The sequence below is a fragment of the Octopus bimaculoides genome, chromosome 28 (genome assembly GCF_046866305.1).
Source record: "Octopus bimaculoides isolate indiv1 chromosome 28, ASM4686630v1, whole genome shotgun sequence".
NCBI lineage: Eukaryota > Metazoa > Mollusca > Cephalopoda > Octopoda > Octopodidae > Octopus > Octopus bimaculoides.
In genome coordinates this window covers 10,525,531-10,545,637 of record NC_142955.1, presented here as the reverse complement: position 1 = coordinate 10,545,637, position 20,107 = coordinate 10,525,531, and the positions used below count along the sequence as shown (strand labels likewise).

The window sequence follows — 20,107 nt, the reverse complement described above, 5'->3', positions numbered from 1 at the left end:
TCTACTTTCCCTTCTTTCTTTTTACTTAGATATTTTTCTGTTTTCTGTTTTTCTTCCTTATTTCCAACTTTTTAAATGCACTACTTAGTTTTTGGGTCTGTCAGCTTCTCACTAACTACTTCTTCCCTCACTTTCTTTAACGATGCTGCATCTCCATTGTGATTAGCTGGCTTATCACAAATATTACTCCAGAACTTTCAAACTTCCTCTGTATTAAACTTCTCATTTTCTACGCTATTTATTTGGCTATAAAATCTCCACTGATCCGTTTCAAAGAATGTGATCAGTTGGTACTAATCTATTTTCCTGATATATGGAAAGCTTACCTGCTATTGCTGTGATACGCCGTTTTAATTCTTCAATGACAATCCTAAATCACATGTCATTTACCTGGATTTCTGCTGCTTGATAACTGGGCTTGCATCCTAGTTTCAATTCAATTGGATTCCCTTTCCCTTTCTATCTTCATTATTTTTTATATTCATCTTCTCTTGATTGATTTCTGTATGTAATAAATATGCCTTCCATTGTTGCACATATAGTGCCCCTCCCCATTTATGCACATGCAGAAAATATTATATCAAACAGTCTCAAACCACCGAAAAAATGTGACCTCACAAATTTTCTGGGAAAATGTCACTACTCAATACATTATATATCACTAAAGTACGACAATCACTATCACTCATATGCTGTTGCATATCACTACAATACAAATCAATACATGTGAGACTGGGCTACAGAAAAATGATGAATAATTTAGTACACCGGACATGCCTTGTCTTACTTGCCTCCCAAATAGCTGTTGTCGCTATATAAAATATTATTTGATAAAATATTCAACAATATACAAATTACAGGTAAATTGTTCATTATGGCAAAATATAAAATATATAAGTCTGAAAATAATACGTCAGTTGTAAAAACTTTGGGAAGATTTTACATGTATAATTTACAGATAAAACTTTCAGAGGTACATACTTATATGCACGCACTGGATTAATATTAGTTTTCAGCACACTTAATTTTGTATTAATTATCACTTAATTTTGTATTTTATGTTAAGCTGAATAGTTTGATCAGAAGATTTTATCCCAAATCTGTTCTATACAATTTTTTAAATCACTTTCATGTTGCAGATATCTGAGTCATAATAATATCACGACCATTGAAGTGGGAAGTTTCCAAAACCTTCCCAAATTATGGGTCATGTAAGTTGTATAGTCGTTGTGTAGTCTAACTAAAAACTGTTTTCTTCTCTCTCCCTATCCCCCTCTCTTCATTCATTTCCCTCTATCTTCTCATACTTTTTATTCTTTTCTACTTCTTTTTTATTTACATGATTTTTCACTTTTATTCTTTTTCTGTACTTTCTTCTCCTCCTTTTTTTTTTATCTTTTACATTATTTTCCTCCTTGTCTTAAGTTTTTGCTTCTTTTTCTTTTCCATCTTCCTCTCTTTTTATGCTTTTTTGTCCTACTTCTTATTTTTATTTTCTTCCTTCCACTTCCTCGACAAATTTATTAAATCAATTTCCTATTACAGATATCTTAATAATAATAATATCACGACTGTTGAAGCAGGAACATTCAAAAACCTTCCCACATTAAAGGCAATGTAAGTTGGTTTAATCTTGGTAATACTATTTCATTGGCAATGTATTTCTAAATATTAACTGTTTTCTCTTCTCTCTCTCCTTTTCTCCCTCTTTTTTCTCTCTTGCTCTCTTTCCCTCCTTTCTGTATTCATTCTCTTCCATCTAATATACTTTTCCTGTTTCTCGTTAGTGCCTTCAATCTCCTATTAATATCAATATTCATCACCATTTCTTATTTTTTTAATAAATATCTTATAATTCGATATTTTAATATTTTTTCCCAAATCGTCTCTGTACATTATCTTATTAAATTAATTTCATATTACAGATATCTTAATCATAATAATATCACGACTATTGGAGAAGGAACCTTCCAGAATCTTCCCACATTGAAAGCAGTGTAAGTTGATTTAGGCTTGATAATGCTATTTCATTGACAATTTATTTTAAAGTTTTAAGTGTTTTCTCTCCCATCTCTCCCTCATTCTCACCCCTCTTTCTTTCTATCTTACTCTCTCTCTCTCTTTCTCTCCTCTCTGCATTCATTCTCCTTCATCTCCATCTAATTTTTATATTGTTCCTGCTTCTCGCTAGGCTTTTCTCCAATCTCATATTTTTGCTCCAATTTTCCTTCTTATCCTTATTTTCTGTATGCTATTTTCTGCATTAGTACGACCTGAAGTTTCGGTTATGTAGTTGTCTACATGTTATTGCCCTGTTCTTAAAGCATCTATCATTATAGAGATTGTTTCTTTCTTCAGGTGCCTCATTCGGGTTCTCTGTATTTCTTGCTTTTTTATATTTCGACAGTTTCTTCATTTGTTCTGGGAATACATTATCTGATGGAAGTTGATTAGCAGGAATTTTTTACTTGGTGGACCTTGACAACATAATAATGTCTGGCTGATTAGCCTTAATCTTTCCCTATACATGTGTATATTGGAATATCCCAGAGTATGATTGCTTTGTTATTTTCCGCGACCGTTTCTCGGGTATGTCTATACCATATTTTATTTGCTGGCATTCCACACTGCTTGTACAATTTACAGTGTATGTAAGTTCCAACTGTCATATTCATATATATAGTTTTCTAGGCCAAGTTTGTCCAGCCAAGAGACAGTATATTTATTGTTCCTGTCCCGTCATCATAAATTCTGAGTTATTTATTGTAGTTTCCTTCAATGTGTATTTTTTTGGTAGTTTCTAGTGGAGAAGGTTGATTTTGTGTCACAGTTAAAGACCCTTCGGGCTCTGCACTGAGCTCCACCCTTCTAAACTAGTGTTGGGATTTATCTTCCAGTTTCTTCTCTATTCATTTTTATCAAATAATTGACATGTAAGGTCTTTCATTTGGCATCATTTTCTTATGACATTCTGTTGTTTTAGTTTTAGCTCAGATTTCAATATTATCATTATTCTATAGCTATTATATGCTAATTTAATATGCTAATTTAATATGCATCAATATTATCTTGAAATTTTTGGTGATAACAAATCTCCTCAAATCCCGAGAACCTTCCTTAAAATTTGTTGTGGCGAGAGTAGGACACCCCCGATGGGAATAGACGGGACGACTACATATAAATAGTTGCGGTCTGAAGTAGTCGGCAGTTCGTAGTTTGGCCTCTTAAGTCTAGGTACAGTTTACAGTTCGAGTTAATGTGTTGGAAATATTGATTGTTGGTTCGTAAAAGATTGTTTGTTCGTTATCTGTTTGTTACTGCCGTTGTTTCTATTTTGTAATTTTTATAAAACTGTTAGTGTATTCTTTATCGAACGTCAACAATATCAACCGTACTACGATATTAGAGGCGTAAATATATAACATCTAACGACGAAGATTTTTCGAAGCTCACATAAGTTATTTGACAATTTGTGCGTCATATAATTTGTTAAATTATGGAGAACCTATTAGCTGCAGTAATACAGCTTCAAGAGAAGCAACAGGAACAGATATAGAATTGCAGAAGCAAATATTGTAACAACGACAACACAGTTAACTTAGTTACAGTGAAGGAAGTCCGAAAATTCGGTACGTTTGTTTACGACAGACGGCGTGGCGAACTCAATTACGTATCCTGTGTACTATAGAAGGCACGGGGAAATTTTTAACAAAGATTGTAAGTCATGGTTGAATTAGGAGAAAGTGAGACTATTACTACGGAAGGTAGCTCCCGCCGAACATGAACGCTACTGTAACTTTACATTGCCCAAAAAGTCAAGTGAGATTTGTTTCCAAGAAACTATTGAATTACTGTCAAAGGTCTTCTCTGACAAAAGTTCGTTATTTAACACTCGAATGGAGTGTTGGAACTTAACAAAAAATGACGATGATGATTTTATTACATACGCCGGAGTAGTCAACCGTATGTATGAAAACTTTAAACTTAGGAACTCACTCAGGATATGTTTAAATCTCTTATCTTCGTACATGATTTTACGGCAACTGAAGACACAGAAATTCAGGCAAGGATTCTCTTAAAAATGGAGCAAGCGAACCAAGACTTAACCCTACAGACCATTGCAGAATAATGTCAAACAATGGTAAACTTGAAGCACGATGTGAAAAAATTTAAGAGAAAGATTCTGCAAAAATACAGATGTATCAACCGGGAAAGTACAACCAAAAAGAGTGCCAAGCCCCGATCCATGCTACGGATGTGGAGGCCCACACTTCAGAAAAGAGCGTCCGTTTAAAAACCAAAAATTCTATACTTGTCAGGGGCTTGGTCGCAAGAGCTCACACAGCAGGACAAGATTACGAGGATCGAACGCAAAACGTTCTAAGATGCTTTCAGCAGAAAGTGAATGCGACACAAAAACAAAAAAATTCGTACACGCAAGAATATCTAAAATGGTGTAAATATTAAACTACAATTGGATACGAGTAGTGATATTTCAATCATAAATGCGGATTCTTGGAGAAAAATTGGGAGACCGAGGTTACGTAAAATAGCATAAATTGCACGAGGCGTGATGGGCGATAAATTACATTTCATGGGCGAAATGTGTATAGACGTCACATTTCGAGGAGAAACACGTGAAGCAAAAATATCTGTTGTGGAGAATATAATCAATCTGTTTGATATAGATTGGTTGTAGTTATTTGACTTATGGCACCTCCCATAAGCCTCTACTGCGAAAACATAAATGGTTGTCCCGTTAAAAATAAATCGTCTGAGGAACTGAAGAGAAAATTGAAGATGTTTCCTCAAGTACTATCGGAGGACTTAGGTCTATGCAAAAAGACCGAAGCCGACTTTCAAGTAAGTGAAAACGCTGTACCTGTATTTAAATCTAACAGAAAAGTACCGTTCGCAGCAATTGAAATCGTACATGAAGAGTTGGACAGACTGGAAAAGAGTGGAATCATCAAAAAGGTGTGCATTAGAAATAAAAAGAAAATTAGGCTGCGTGCCGATTTCTTTAGAGGATTGCACGACTGCTTGAAGACATGCCACCATCCACTCCCGACTCCAGAGGACATTTTCGCAAAATTAAATGGTGGAAACTTTTCTCCAAATTGGATCCGTCTGACGCTTATTTACAGATTATAGTAGATGACAAATGTTCAAAGTATCTGACAATAAATACACATAGAGAATTACGATGAAAGTAAACAAACAAAGTTTGTTCTTTTTTAGAAGCGTTGGGATGTATTGCACGAACAGCAATAAATTTATTTCTCAAACGCGTGATAATGCTATAAATAGCGTGATCAGGATAAATTATCCATATAATGCAGAAAAATACGCTACTGGCCAGCCATGAAACTCGAACTCACATCTCTGTGATTACGCGTCAAGTGTTTTACCATTAAACTAAACTGCCCAGCAACGAATTCTGCTGCAATTTTAGAACTTATAAATTTAGCTTCATAAGACGCTAACGTTAAATTCAACTTTACGATGAAAGTAAACAAAGTTTGTTCTTTTTTAGAAGCGTTGGGATGTATTATGTCGACTTTGCCTTTCGCCCTTTTGGGGTTAATAAAATAAGTACCAATTGGGCACTTAGGTCGATGTAATCAACTTATCCTCTCCCTACGAACATACTGGCCTTGTACCAAAAGATGTAATCAACTAGTCCCTTCCCTAAAAATTTCAGCCCTTGTGCCTTCAGTAGAAAGGATCATCATCATCATCATCATCATTACTAGCTAGACCTGTGAAAACTTCACGGAAAATATAAAAGATGTAAGCATCTGTAAATAGTGACTTCATTTAATAACTATCGAATAATTATTTATAAACAGGACTGAGAAATTCTACGAAATACAAAAAATGAAAGCATCTTTAAAAAGTAACATTCAATTATAGTGTAGAAAAGTAAAAGTTAATATCCAATATTGGTTGAGGATCCAGTTTATAGAGAATGGTATTTAATTATATTGTAGGAAAGTAAAAAGTAACATCCAATATTTGCTGTTGTTATTATGTACCTGTCTACTCTGAAAATACTGATAAACATTTAAAACACAGAATGAACGCCATCTTACTTCAGTCACCATCCACTCTCTCCCCCACTCTCTATCTTTCTCTCTCATTCCCTCTCTGTCTCTCTTCTCTCTCGCCCTACCACTCGCTTCGACTATACGTCCTCTGCTTAACACTTTTTATTTCTCTTTTTTTTCCTACTTCTCCCTTCAATTGTAGAAAACAGTAACATCCACAACTATTTGCTGAGAGACAGACAGACAGACAGACAGATAGATAGATAGATAGATAGATAGATAGATAGATAGATAGATAGATAGATAGATAGATAGGCAACATTTCTTTTTGCAATTTCCATATTTTCAACAGCGTTACCATATATCGTCCAATACAAAAAGTTTCATTCTCTTTCACTATTATTCTCTATCCACTCCCTTCCTTCACTCAATCTGTCTCTCTAAATCTCTCTTCTCTTTCCCTCCCCTCTCCCTGCTCTGTTTCCTTGCCTCTAACCGTCTTCCTGCGTTTAACACGTTATATTTCTCTTACATCTCAGCGCTATCAATCTCTCTCTCTCTCTCTCTCTCTTACTCCCCCCTCTTTGCTGCTTTGCCTCTCACTTCAACTATGCTTCCTCTGCTTAACAAGTTCTATTTCTCTCTTTTTACCTCTTCCTTTCAACTAAGTGTGACACACACCACAGGTGCGTACGTACGTAGATATTAGCGTGTTAATATTATTGATTATCATTCTCCTCCTCCTCCTCCTCATCATCATATGTAATATATATTCCCTTCTTGGTATCCTTTTGGCGAACTTAATGTATCTTCTTTTCAAATCTTGTACACGTTTCATAGAATCCTTGCGCTGCCATGTGAGGCCGTTTTCTGAATGTGATTTTTTTTTCATGTTTATGCCGATCTTTCCTAACCACTTTTAATTTCTTGGCTCACTGTATCTAAATCACCAACAATTATTGTTACAATAGACACATTTTCATTGACCATAACGTTTTGATTTCTCTCTTCATAGTTTCGAGTTTCATCACTTTTCCTTTTCCTTTTTTGGCGATTCTGTTGTTCCCAGAGAACATCATCAGGCACAATTTTTCTACCTTGCCTACTACCAAAGCATCGTGTTTCTGATTCTATGTTAACATTCAATCACAAAGTTCCACAGTACTTTTCTCTGTCGTTTTATACCACACATATTGATACATTCTCAGATCATTTACTTTTTACATTAATCTGAATGAAACATTCTATAGTGACTCCTCTTGTGTCCTCTCTGTAATAATATGCCGCGTTCGCTTTAAAATATACCACTCACTCTCCCCAGTTTGACCATACGTTTTGCATTTGTCAAATTCTACTAAATTTTCAGTTGTGTACCTGATGTTATTCCTTCTAAATGTTTAAAACTTACCCGTGCATATCAAAACCACTACTTCAGGTTCCAAATCGCGCCTTTGTAAGCACACCTTTCACTTACCTAAGTCTCTACCGCTTGATAACTCTCTTAAAAACTGGCCGTGCACTCTCGCCTCATTACAATTGCATTCCCTTTCCCTTTCTGTCTTTATTTTGATATTCATCTTCTCCTGATTGCTTTCCATATGTAATAAATCAGCCTTCCTTATTTGCACATGTAGTGCCCACATCCATACGTGCTCACACAGAAAATTAATTTTTAAACCAGAATTTCAAAACACCTAATAATGTGGTCTCGCAGATTTTCTGGGGAAATGTCCCTACTCAATGCATCATACATCACCTAAAGTATGACAGTCACTACTACTCATATGTTGTTACATAATACCACAATACATGTGAGACTGGACTATTGAAAAACAATGAATAATTTAATATATCGGTCAAACCTTGTCTTGCTTGCTTCCCAAATAGCTATTCTCCCTATAAAATAGTATTTGATAAATATTCTACAATATACAAATTACAGGTAAATTGTTCAGTATGGTAAAATACAAAATTCATAAGTCTGAAAATAATTAAAAAATGTCTGTTGTAAAAAATTTGCGATATAAAATTTTGGGATAGAATTTTCAGGGGTACAGATACGAATGCATGCACTGGATTAATATCAGCATTCAGCACAATTTCTTATCACTTAATTCTTTATCTTATTTTAAACTAACTTGGTTAGTCATAATATCTAATATTTTTTTTCCAAATCTGTTCTATACTATTCTTTTAAATCGCTTTCATGTTGCAGATATCTGAGATACAATAATATTACAACTATTCAAGTAGGAAGCTTCCATAATCTTCCAAAATTATGGAAAATGTAAGTTGGTGTTGGTAATATTTCATTGAAAATACATATTACTAACTAATAAATGTTTTTTTGTCTCTCTTTCTCTCTGTCTTTATTTCCTTCTCTCTTCTCATGCTTATTCATTTCTGCTTCTGTATCTTATTTATTTTCACGATTCTTTCACTTTTCTGATTGTTTTCTGTTCTCTTTCTTCCTGCTGTCTAGTAAATAACAGAACCAGTCTCAGTCAAAGAATTCAAAAGGTTTTCTAAATACAGGAACCTAGAGATAGAAGTTAGCAGAAAGTGGGAATTGAGAACAGCTACTCTTCCTGTAGAGTAGAAGCACTAGGCATGGTTAAAGAAGGATCTTCAGTCTTCAGTTATAAAATACCTGGAAAATCAAATACACACGATGTCCAAAAGATTGCACTAACGTCAAGAGTCCATTTTTTTGAGAAAGTTCTTATCGTTATAACGATTACGAGCTTTGGGTCACAGGTAGAAACCTGGCTAGTAACTAAGATTTCCCGAAATAAAGTAAAATCTAAATTATAAGGATAATAACAGCAACATACGTGGATGACAGCATCACTTCGGTATGGAGCGGGAATTTTGAAATAGCAAAAGGGCCAAGTGAAGAAAAGGGATATCAAGACCAGAAAAATGTTGACAGTACATGGAGCCTTCCACCTTATGAGTGCTACTAATAGGCTGTACTCGACCAGAAGAAAGGATGAGAGAGGTCTGATCAGTTGCCAGAGTTGTATTGAAGCAGAGGAAAACAGCCTAGGGTGGTATATAAAAAACGCCGTGGAGCCACTGTTGGAAAATGCGAAGAAGGCCGGCGTCATCAAAACTGAAACTTGTGTAACAAAAGAAAAATTTAAACAAGAAATGAACAAAAAAAGAAAAAACATGAAAGGAAAATAAAATGTACTGTCAGTTTGCAAGAGATGTGAACTCCAAGACAGATACAGAGGACCGGTGGTTATGGATGGGGAGAAGTGACCTGAAGATAAAGACAGAAGCACGCATATGCGCAGCTCAGGAACAAGCGTTAAGGATCAATTATTTGAAGTACAGAATAGACAACACAGGATGTGTGGTGAAACGGTATGGCATGTCATTATCAAATGACCGATATTGGCACAAGACGCCATGAGAATGTTGTAGGAATGATCCATTGGGAGTTCTGTGGAAATTACAGCCTACAAAGATGTGGCATGAAAAAATTCCAGAAGGAGTCACCGAAAATGAGAATTGAAAAATCCTGTGTGACGCAATGATCCAGTGAGAAAGAACATGTATGATAATCGACATAGCATGCCTCGTTGACAACAGGCTCAATGTGAAAGAAGAAAAAATAAACAACTATGACGATTTGAAGTGGGAAATACGAAGGTTGTGGTCAATGAAGAGAGTAGACGTAATACCAATTGAAATTGGGGCACTTGGAAGTATCAGCACTCAACTACCAACATGGCTGAAAAAGATTGGAGCGAGTGTGAAGGTAGAACACTTACAAAAATCAGCATTGTTTGGAACAGCAAGAATTCTTCGAAGGGTTCTTGAAGCATGACTAGTAAACAAGTGTCACCTTAGCCTCGAACTCGACCACTCTCAAAACGGAAAAACATTAATAATAATAGTAAGCTCTACTCAGGAATTTTTTCATGAATAACTTGAAACCTTTTGGTTTTCTTTTCTCTTAAATTCCGACTTTCCTTTAGTGTTCCTGCTTTTTAGATCGATGTATAGAATTATGTATATATATAATTATACTGTAAAGTATTAATATGTAAAGTATTAATATGTAAAGTATTAATGTGTAAAGTATTAATATGTAACAAATAATCCAGAATCCTTGTCCGATACCGGATCGATCCCAAAAGCTAATTAGTTTGTGCCAGTCATGAGGCCAAACTTCCCTGAAAGCTTCATCCGAATCCATCCAGCGGTTCTTGATATCCTGTCCATGGACAAACAAAAAAAACCAACTAAAGCAACACCTCCGACTTCACTAAGTCGGAGGTAATAATAATAATAATAATAATAATAATAATAATAATAATAATAATAATAATAATAATAATAATAATAATAATAATAATAAGAAGAAGAAGAAGAAGAAGAAGAAGAAGAAGAAGAATTTTCCAAATTGCACAAGGGAAAAGTTAGGACAGTGCACAAAACAGAAATAAATGGAAAAAATATCATCAAAGCAATAAATACTGGTTATGCCAGCAATAGGATATTCTGCTTCGTTTCTAAAATAGACAAAGATCGAACCACCGAACTTAGAACTAGGAAGCTGCTCGCAATCCACAATATACACCAACCTAAAAGTAATATCGACAGGCTCCTCCTGACAAGACTAAAAACTGAAACGGAAGGACTGATTCTCTTTGCACAAGACCAATGTCTGATTACGAACAACTATAAAAGTAAAATAATGAAACCAGGTTCTAACACCAAATGCGGAATGAAAACAGGCCCTAACACCAAATGCAGCCAGCACAACGAGACAATTGACCACATCATCTCTGACTGTCCAGTCCTTGCCAAATCTAAATATATATGCAAACACGACCGAGTAAGTAGTTATACCCATTGGACAATGTGCCAACACTACAACATAAAACTGACAATAAATGGTGTAAACATGTGCCAAACAAGGTAGAAGACAACGACCTGGCGACAGTCATCTGGGATATGCCCGTTCAAACCAACAAAGAAATAAAAGCTTATCACCCAGACATAATAATCAATGACTGGAAAAAAAAGCACCTGCTTACTGATAGACATTGCAGTTCCTTCTGACCAAAATATTGTCCAAAAAAGAGGAGAAATCGTCAAAATACATGGACCTCAACATTGAAGATGTGGGGCATGAAGGTGAAAACAATACCAGTAGTAATTGGAGCATTGAGCATGATAAAAAACAAAACATATGAACAAAAATGTAGAAGCTCATCACTAAACACTATTCAAAAAAATAGCCTTGCTAGGAACAGCCCACATCCATCGCAAGACACTATCAATTCAATAAAACAACCTAAACAAAACAATCCACAAACACAAGGCATACTCTATACAGCAAATATCCAATGAAATAAACTATCACCAGCAGGCCGTAAACACACAATACAATGCAAACACTAATACAACAAAAGACTGCACCACACCTCATGAAAAAAGAAATTGACGCAATACAATACCGGGAAGAGTTTGCGCACTCCCAACAATAGAAAAGAACACACAATGCTGCACACACCCCCAACAACACGGAGGTGTAGCAGGTGATGCAGTAGAAATTTACCTGAAACACCAAATGTATAATAATAATAATAATAATAATAATAATAATAATAATAATAATAATAATAATAATAATAATAATAATAATAACACCGGGGAAGTTTAACATGTGAGTATGATAAATCACTGCTCCGAAACTTATCCAAAAACATCGGAAATAAAGACATCGCATGGAGCCCAAATATAGCTGACAAAGGGTTGGACTATACCCGAGTAAGTAATACTCATTGAAATTTATTCCTATTTTTCCAAATATAATGATGTATTTTAACTTGATACCTCCACTACCCAAACAGCGATCGTAAACACACGTGTTACATCAAAATACAGACCATCCCCAAACCCAAACACCATATACAAAAAATAGCTGACAAAGGGTTGGACTATATCCGAGTAAGTAATACTCATTGAAATTTATCTCTATTTTTACAAATATAATGATGTATTTTAACTTGATACCTCCACTACCCGCACAGCGATCGTAAACACACGTGTTACATCAAAATCAGACCATCTTCGAACCCCAAAACACCATGTACAAAAAAATTACAAACATATTAAATAACACCGGTATTATTTCACCCAAGAATAACAACCGAGAAGTACGTACTGTAAGCTTGTTAAGAAAAAAGTACGAAGATATGAACGCGCAAAACAATCTGACAACAGAAATAAACGAACCGGTACCCTACGAAAACGACGACCGTCAAAATAAAGGGCCGGACGTTGTTCCTCATGTCCCGCAAACAAAACCAAAACGGCATAAATGGACACGTGAGGAACACATTTCGATCCTACACGCCTATTTCACAGCAGTACTCTACCCAAAAAACGAAAACGCAACAACACACACATATAAAACATGGAAGAAAAATAATGTAAATATAGACCTCGATAAAACAATGAACCCTAACAAACTAGCTAACATAAGAAGATATATTCTAAAAGCAAAAAAAATATCAGAAATAGAAATAGAACAATTGAACGAAAAAATACATCAGGAAAATCTAGATAGTAGTCACACAGCAATGCCAAATAATAATATAAACACTGAGATAGCAAAACACGAGGACAAACGTAACATTCCCGGCAAAAACGAAGTAAACAAAAAACAACAAACCCAGACCGTAGAGATGTATAATAGTGTACAAAAAGCACCAATCCAGAACACCACAGACAAACATATGAATGAAAAGGAAGACAAAACAAATATGAAGCCTGGAAATAACGAAGGGAAACCTAATAATTACGATACTATGAAAATGAAAATAACCGAAGAACTGAAAACCACAGATCTTAGAATGGACCACAGATTATATCTCCCAAAAATCAAAATAGACAATAAAACAACACCAATAATAAATAGCATAAACCTGGCCCTTCACGGAACTAACAACCACAGAAACAACAGGCAATATCACTGAGCTAAATGACATAATATATGCGGCAGCCACTGCAGCCACAAAAGAAGCAGGATACTCACTCAAACCCATCCGAACAGGAGTTCTACCACCCAAACAGACCTTGTGGATAAATAACATCCAGAACAAAATTAAAAAAAAGAGAAAAGATTTATCGATTCTCAACGAAATTAGTAAACAATCAACACTACTAAGTAACAAGAAGAAAACAAAAATACTGTACAAATACAGCATTACAGAAAAAGACTTACCTGAGGCAAAAGAAAAACTAAAGCAAGACATCCTTGCCAAAGCACAGAGGATCCGCCGGTATGAGAAACGCCAACGTTTCTTTGAACAAAACAAACAGTTCAAATCCAACCCCAAAAAACTCTACCAAGAACTGGGTAAAAATAAAATAGACATTACTTCAGCACCAACAGCAGAAGAACTAGAGAAATTCTGGAAACAAATATGGTCGGTGAAGCAACAACCCCAAAAAAGGACCATTAAAACAACGAACTTAGCACCTGAGCAACTCTGGGCCCCTATAACAACTGAAGAGGTCACCCAGACACTGCAAAGACTAAGCAACTGGAAGGCACCTGGACACGACAAGATCCCCAATTTCTGGTTAAAACACCTGCCAGCAATGCATAAAAAGCTGGCAGAAAACTTTAACAACATAATAGCAGATCCAGAGACAATGCCTGAATGGCTCACAAAAGGGAAAACCATCTTAATCCCCAAATCCACGGAAACGGACAAACCACAAAACTATAGACCTATAACCTGTCTCCCTACGATCTACAAAGCCTTTACTGCAATAATATCGCAGAGATTGAGTAAACACCTGGAAAATAACAACCTGTTTCCAGAAGAGCAGAAGGGATGCTGCAAGGGCTCATACGGCTGTAAAGATCAATTATTGATCAATAAAGCCATAACTGAAGACAGCCGCAGAAAGAAGAAAGGCCTCAGTATGGCCTGGGTGGACTACCAAAAGGCTTTCGACAGTGTTCCCCACACGTGGATTCTGGAAACACTAGCCATAAACAAGGTGGCACCAATTATCATAAAATACATAGAGCACTCAATGAACAAATGGCAGACAGTGCTACAGCTCCAAACAAAAGAGGGACTTGTGAAAACGAAAGCCATCCCCATTAGAAGAGGAATATTCCAGGGAGACACGCTCTCTCCACTCCTGTTCTGCCTGGCACTCACACCTTTAACAGAATTGCTAAATAGAACTGGATGCGGTTACAAATGCTATGGAAAAACAGTCAGCCACCTTCTATATATGGATGACCTAAAATTATATGCAAAAAACGACAAAGAGCTAGAAACACTACTACAGACAGTACACGGCTTTACCAAGGAAATAGAAATGAAATTCGGATTAGAAAAATGTGCCAAAGCAACCCTGAAAAGAGGAAAATTAGTTAAAAGTAGCAATATAACACTAGATAAAGCCAATGAAATAAGAGAACTAGACGAAAGCCAACCATATAAGTATTTAGGAGTCAATGAACTAGATAGGATACAACATACACAAATGAAAGAAAAAATAAAGAAAGAGTACTATAGACGAGTTAGATCAATACTAAAAACAGAGCTCAATGCTGAAAACAAGATAATGGGTATCAACACTTTAGCTGTCCCAGTTATAAGCTACAGCTACAACATCCTTAACTGGACCCTAACCGAACTATGTAAAATAGACAGGAAAACAAGAAAAATAATGACAGGATATAGGATGCACCACCCAAAATCTGACATAGAAAGGCTATATATACAACGCACAGAAGGTGGCAGGGGTCTTATACAGCTAGAAAACTATTATAAAATAACCACCATTGGACTGCAAAAATACCTACTCCAGAAGCAAGGGAAACTAATACAAATAGCCACAAAACACGAGCAAAACAAAAAACTGTTTTCAGTATTTAAGGAAGCTGACAAATACAAACAAGAAATCATGCTACCTAACAAATACGAAGAAGAAGAAGAAGAAGAAACAACAAAAGCTATAAAACAAATGAAATCCAAACTAAAACTAGAACAGCAACGGACCATGATAAAACGATGGCAAGAAAAACCCCTACATGGAAAATACTGGGCTAAACTAAATGCAAAAGAAACAGACAGAGAAAAATCCCAGCAATGGCTGAGAAGCTCAGGACTCAAAGCAGAGACTGAAGGATTTTTAATTGCTGCACAAGACCAAAGCCTCCCCACCAGAAATTACCAAAAACACATAATGAAAAGAAATATAACAAGTAACTGTAGAATATGTGGAGATCGACAAGAAACAATAAATCATATTATCTCTGGCCGCCCAGTCCTGGCTAAGAAGGAATATATTCACAGACACGACAGAGCTGGGACCTATATACACTGGAAGCTATGCCAACATTATGGAATAACAACAGAAAAAGATGGTATAAACACACGCCAGAAAAGGTCACAGAAAACGAGAAAGCAACCATACTCTGGGATATGCCAATACACACAGATAGAGAAATTAAGGCAAATAGACCAGATATAGTTGTCAAAGATCATGAAGAAAAAAAATGCTTTCTAATTGATGTATCAATACCAGCAGATGACAACGTTTCTCTAAAAGAAATGGAAAAACTTTCAAAATACAAAGACCTGGAAATAGAGATAACTCGAATGTGGAATCTAAAAACAGAAACAATTCCTATCATAGTAGGTGCCTTAGGTATAATAAAAAAAATATTCAGACAAATACATAACAAAAATACCAGGACTTACAAATATATATAACATACAGAAAATTGCACTACTGGGTACTGCACACATTCTACGCAAAACACTTTCAATACAGTAAACATAAGAGCACCACAGCAAACCACAGCACATACCCAAGGCGCACAGAGCTGCGCTCGGTAGTGAAGTGAAAGCACGTTATAAAAATAAAACTACTGAATAATAATAATAATAATAATAGCAACAACAGCAATAATTCTTTCTAAAATAAGCATGGGGCCTGAAAATTTGGGAGAAGGTGCCAGTCGATTAAATCGTCACCAATACTCAGCTGGTACTCATTTAATCGACGACCCCGAAAGATGAAAGGTAAAGTAGACCTCGGCGAAATTTGAACTCTGAACGTAAAGAATGAAAACAAAGATCACACAGAATTGTTCGATGCTCTAACGATTCTAACAATCTACCATTAGGAATGTGAAAATAGGGAGGGAGATATTTCAAGGAAACGTACCCTCTCCATTAGTTTTCGTGATTGCATTAATTCCTCTCAAAAGCATAAGCTTCAAATCCAGACCTGATTAGGAGCATACTAAATCCAGGTGAAAATAATTACTTGCTGTATATAAATGTTCTCAAGATATACTCCAAACTGAAAAAAGACTTGGATTTTTTGTCTAAGAGAGGTCAAAAAATGAAATTTGGTATTTTAAAAATACAAGATATTAGATCACTGAAATAGAATGAAAAATACAAGTACCTGCCATAGGCACAGGGCCTGAAATTTTGTTGAAGGAGGCTAGTCGATTGCATCGACCTCAGTACTTAATCCATCGATCCTGAAAGAATGAAAGGCAAAGTCGACCACAGCGAAATTTGAACTCAGAATGTAAAGACAGATGAAAACCCGCTAAGCATCTCCTTAAAGACACTGGCTGTCAAACTCATGTCGTGACTTGTGAGAACATCGGATGGGGTAAGGATGCTCTATAGACTATAGCATTTGAGAGGTGGAATCCTCTCCGTGGGCAGTTGGTTAGATTTCAGCAGTTATAGATTGGGGTGTGGATTGCAGACTGTGTTTGCGTCTATAGCAGTGTACAATATTTAGACTTCTCGCCTAAATAAGTTTTGCTCAGACAGCTGCGCCAAATCGCTAACACTATTTTCGGCACCAAAATGTTCGTAACCCATCATATTATGGGATCACTTCAAATGGCCATGAATCTTCCCCTTTTTCAAAGTGGCTTTATTAATGAAGACGCATAGTGTAAGAGGATAGGAAATTATCATGTTTCAAGTATCCGTCAAAAATATTTTCCCTTTATTGATTTCGTAAAATTCATTTGTAACAAACATGAGTGCCATAAATTCTATATATCTGCTCAAATTCTATAATCTTTGTTTCTTGTCAAATTAAACATGAATTCTGGTAAATAAATTTAGAATTCTCCGTGTAATTACAGCGACCTCAGACGCAATAACAACATGAGGTGTGGATGTCACTTGCCAACCGTTGTCAATTATATAAAAAGAACATACAACAAACGTGTGATTGTACAGGGGAAGTGCGTTACAGATATAGGCGACAACCAAAGCAAAGTAATAAAAATATTGGAATATTCGCAATGTAAAAGTTAGTAAACTCCTTTTGCTGTTGTTTTCTTTTCTTGCATCAATTGTTATTTTATTATTACCACTAACTCCAGGCTATTTTCTGCCGCACATTTTAAAATACTAAACACTACACACATATACACACATACATACATATATGAATGTGTATGCATTTATATATACATATGTGTGTGTGTGTCAGTGTTTGTTTTTATATTATAATAGAAACTATTTTACATTAAACTGAGGGATTGCTCAATACTTTCGCTAGATTACAAATTTACCATCCTTTAACAAGAATAGTACTGACAGTAACTTCGAAATTTCGGCCGGCTTTGGCCATTGTCAAATTTATATGTGTGTGTGTGTGTGTGTGTGTGTATATATAATAGTTTATAAATATAGCAAGGGGTCGGCTTTATGCGTCACCACGCACCGTAAGAAATAGACACTAAAGTCTTTTTTTTGCTACCTTAAAATCTCCGATAATACACTTTATTGTAGGCAAGCAAAAGAAAAAAATAATGAATCAATAAAGCTGATTAACTATGGATGCGTTCCGAACTTACAGTAAAAAATAATTTTACTTATTGTTACCCTTCAGCATAGTATTCGTATAAGTTCACGAGTATTTCAAAATATGCACGCGATCAGCGTCATCGTATGTCCGATATCTATCCACACTCATAAAAATATACAGCCACTCATGTGTGTTGAGAACGCAGTAAATGCAGTTTCGATCATGGATTTATAAAATACTAGCAGTATAGCCCGGCTTTGCCCGGGATTAAGTTGGGATTATTAATCTAATCAAGTTCTTTAGTTCAAGCCAAACTGAGTAACATCGACGTCAAATTTCGGCAGAATCAGTGTCGCGACGGGAGCGCATGAGTTGGGAGTTTGATCTGTGGAGGTAATAAGGTTACACATGCCAGCCCTTTGAAAGCACCATACCCATCATCTAACCCCTCTTTGCCCATGGGTTGGGAACCCTTCCAGCAAGGAAAATAGAATGCCCAAAAGGGCTCCCAATTCTCTGTGTCAGAAGCGGTTATGTTCAGATCACAACTAAGTTTTGCCTCATCTTCGAAACGCCTCCTTCCGAAAATCATACGTACAATTCAGACAATTTGTTGTCAGTTAGACCATCAATGAAAAACGTCAAGGACTGGCTAATCGGAAGGGTGTCGCTTTCTTTCGGGATAAAACTAGACCTCAATTTTTCCTCGGAGACCCGAGGTGTGATAGGATATCCCAGCCAGGTTGGGATATCCTATGACACCCATCATACTCACGGGACCTTGCACCTTCGGATTACCATTTATTAGGACCCCGCAAAATTCTCTTCATGGGAAGAACTTCAATTCTTTGAAAGACTTAAAAACCACTTAGACCAGTTCATGGCCCAGAAAGATGCCTAGTTCTGAGAGGATGGAATCATGAAGCTACCTCAAATGAAGCGAAAGGTAATGGAACAAAACGAGGCATATATGGTTGAATAAAGATATGCACAAATATATAAATATTTGTTGCAGTACACATAACCAAAGACGGACATATGTAAAATATTCATACAGCCATAGGTAAATCCATGTAGATCATATACATACAGCTGTGGATAATCCCATGTTGTATACACATACAGCCATAGACAGGTCTTTGTAAATTATATCCACACGGCCATTAAAGACCCTTGTAAAATATTCATATAGCAATAAAGGTATATATAAAATATATATACAGCCATTTACATATAAAATGTACATACAACCATGCACACCTTAAGCAGAATAGAACTAAACAGTCCTTTTTTTTTCATATAAAGTTGTTCAGTTGTTCTGTTGCCAATATTTTACAATATATTCCTGATAATTAATACCTCACCGTTAGTTCGTGTGACTAATGATTTGAATATAAGTTGTATTGCTCATCCCTGTTTCTTCTGTAGAGGCATCTTCTCACGTTTGCGAAAACAATAGATGACAATTGAGGCTATGTATAAATTATAAGGGCCTGGGATTATTGAGTTTAAAAATTGATATTTATTATATTTCTCATTCCATTTCCAGGTTAAAGATCGAATGGTGAAACAAGTTAAAACAGCAGAAGTCCATAAAATGTCTTTGACAATCGCCTATGATTGTATTTTTTCGTCATAAAACTAATTTTCTTATAATACATTAAACATATTTCTATATTAAGAAACTTTATTTTTACTTATAAATACAATACTATGGAACTGAGAGACTGTATAATTCGCAATGATGTAATTAAAACAAGTTTCAGTACCTGGTTATTTTACTGCAACACAGAAATCTTGAAAATGTCATTTAATTGTAAATTCTATAAATATTTTCTCTACTAATTTCACAATTAACTTATTGAAATGTAATCTTTAAAGTTTCTAAATAAAAAGATTTAATCAGGTTCGTTACTGCAATCTGTTTTTGATTTGAAATACTAGAATGCTGCAATCTAAGTTCAAATACTGCATGGAGAATGAGAGTAAGTGAGAGGGAGATATTATCAGTTACTAAAAACTGCACTAAAAGTGTGAAATCTTACAAGACAAAAATATTTAACTGATTATATTTATAATAGTTTATCTAATTAGTATGATGAGGTCTTTCAATTGTCATGTCATTCTTAACCCAGTAAGTAATTTTCACAGAAAGTTACATTCCAATCAAAGAAGTGTACGAATTCTATCTTTTATATATTCACGTC

The 20,107-nt window shown here is 35.5% G+C and overlaps 1 protein-coding gene across 2 annotated transcripts in view; it reads left to right on the top strand.

Moving 5' to 3' along the window:
• Nucleotides 1-19,809, top strand: part of LOC106878561 (uncharacterized) — a 400,746-nt gene extending 380,937 nt beyond the window's left edge. Inside the window, exons 27-32 of one of the 2 annotated variants that reach the window (XM_089344659.1) lie at nt 1,140-1,211; nt 1,546-1,617; nt 1,926-1,997; nt 8,266-8,337; nt 17,230-17,399; nt 19,450-19,809. In XM_089344659.1, the coding sequence (XP_089200785.1) occupies nt 1,140-1,211; nt 1,546-1,617; nt 1,926-1,997; nt 8,266-8,337; nt 17,230-17,399; nt 19,450-19,454 (463 nt within the window). In that variant the 3' untranslated portion in view covers nt 19,455-19,809. Of the gene's footprint in view, nt 1-1,139; nt 1,212-1,545; nt 1,618-1,925; nt 1,998-8,265; nt 8,338-17,229; nt 17,405-19,449 lie in introns of those variants that run through there. The other variant, XM_089344660.1, reaches the window with a different exon arrangement.
• Nucleotides 19,810-20,107: the final 298 nt, after the last annotated feature.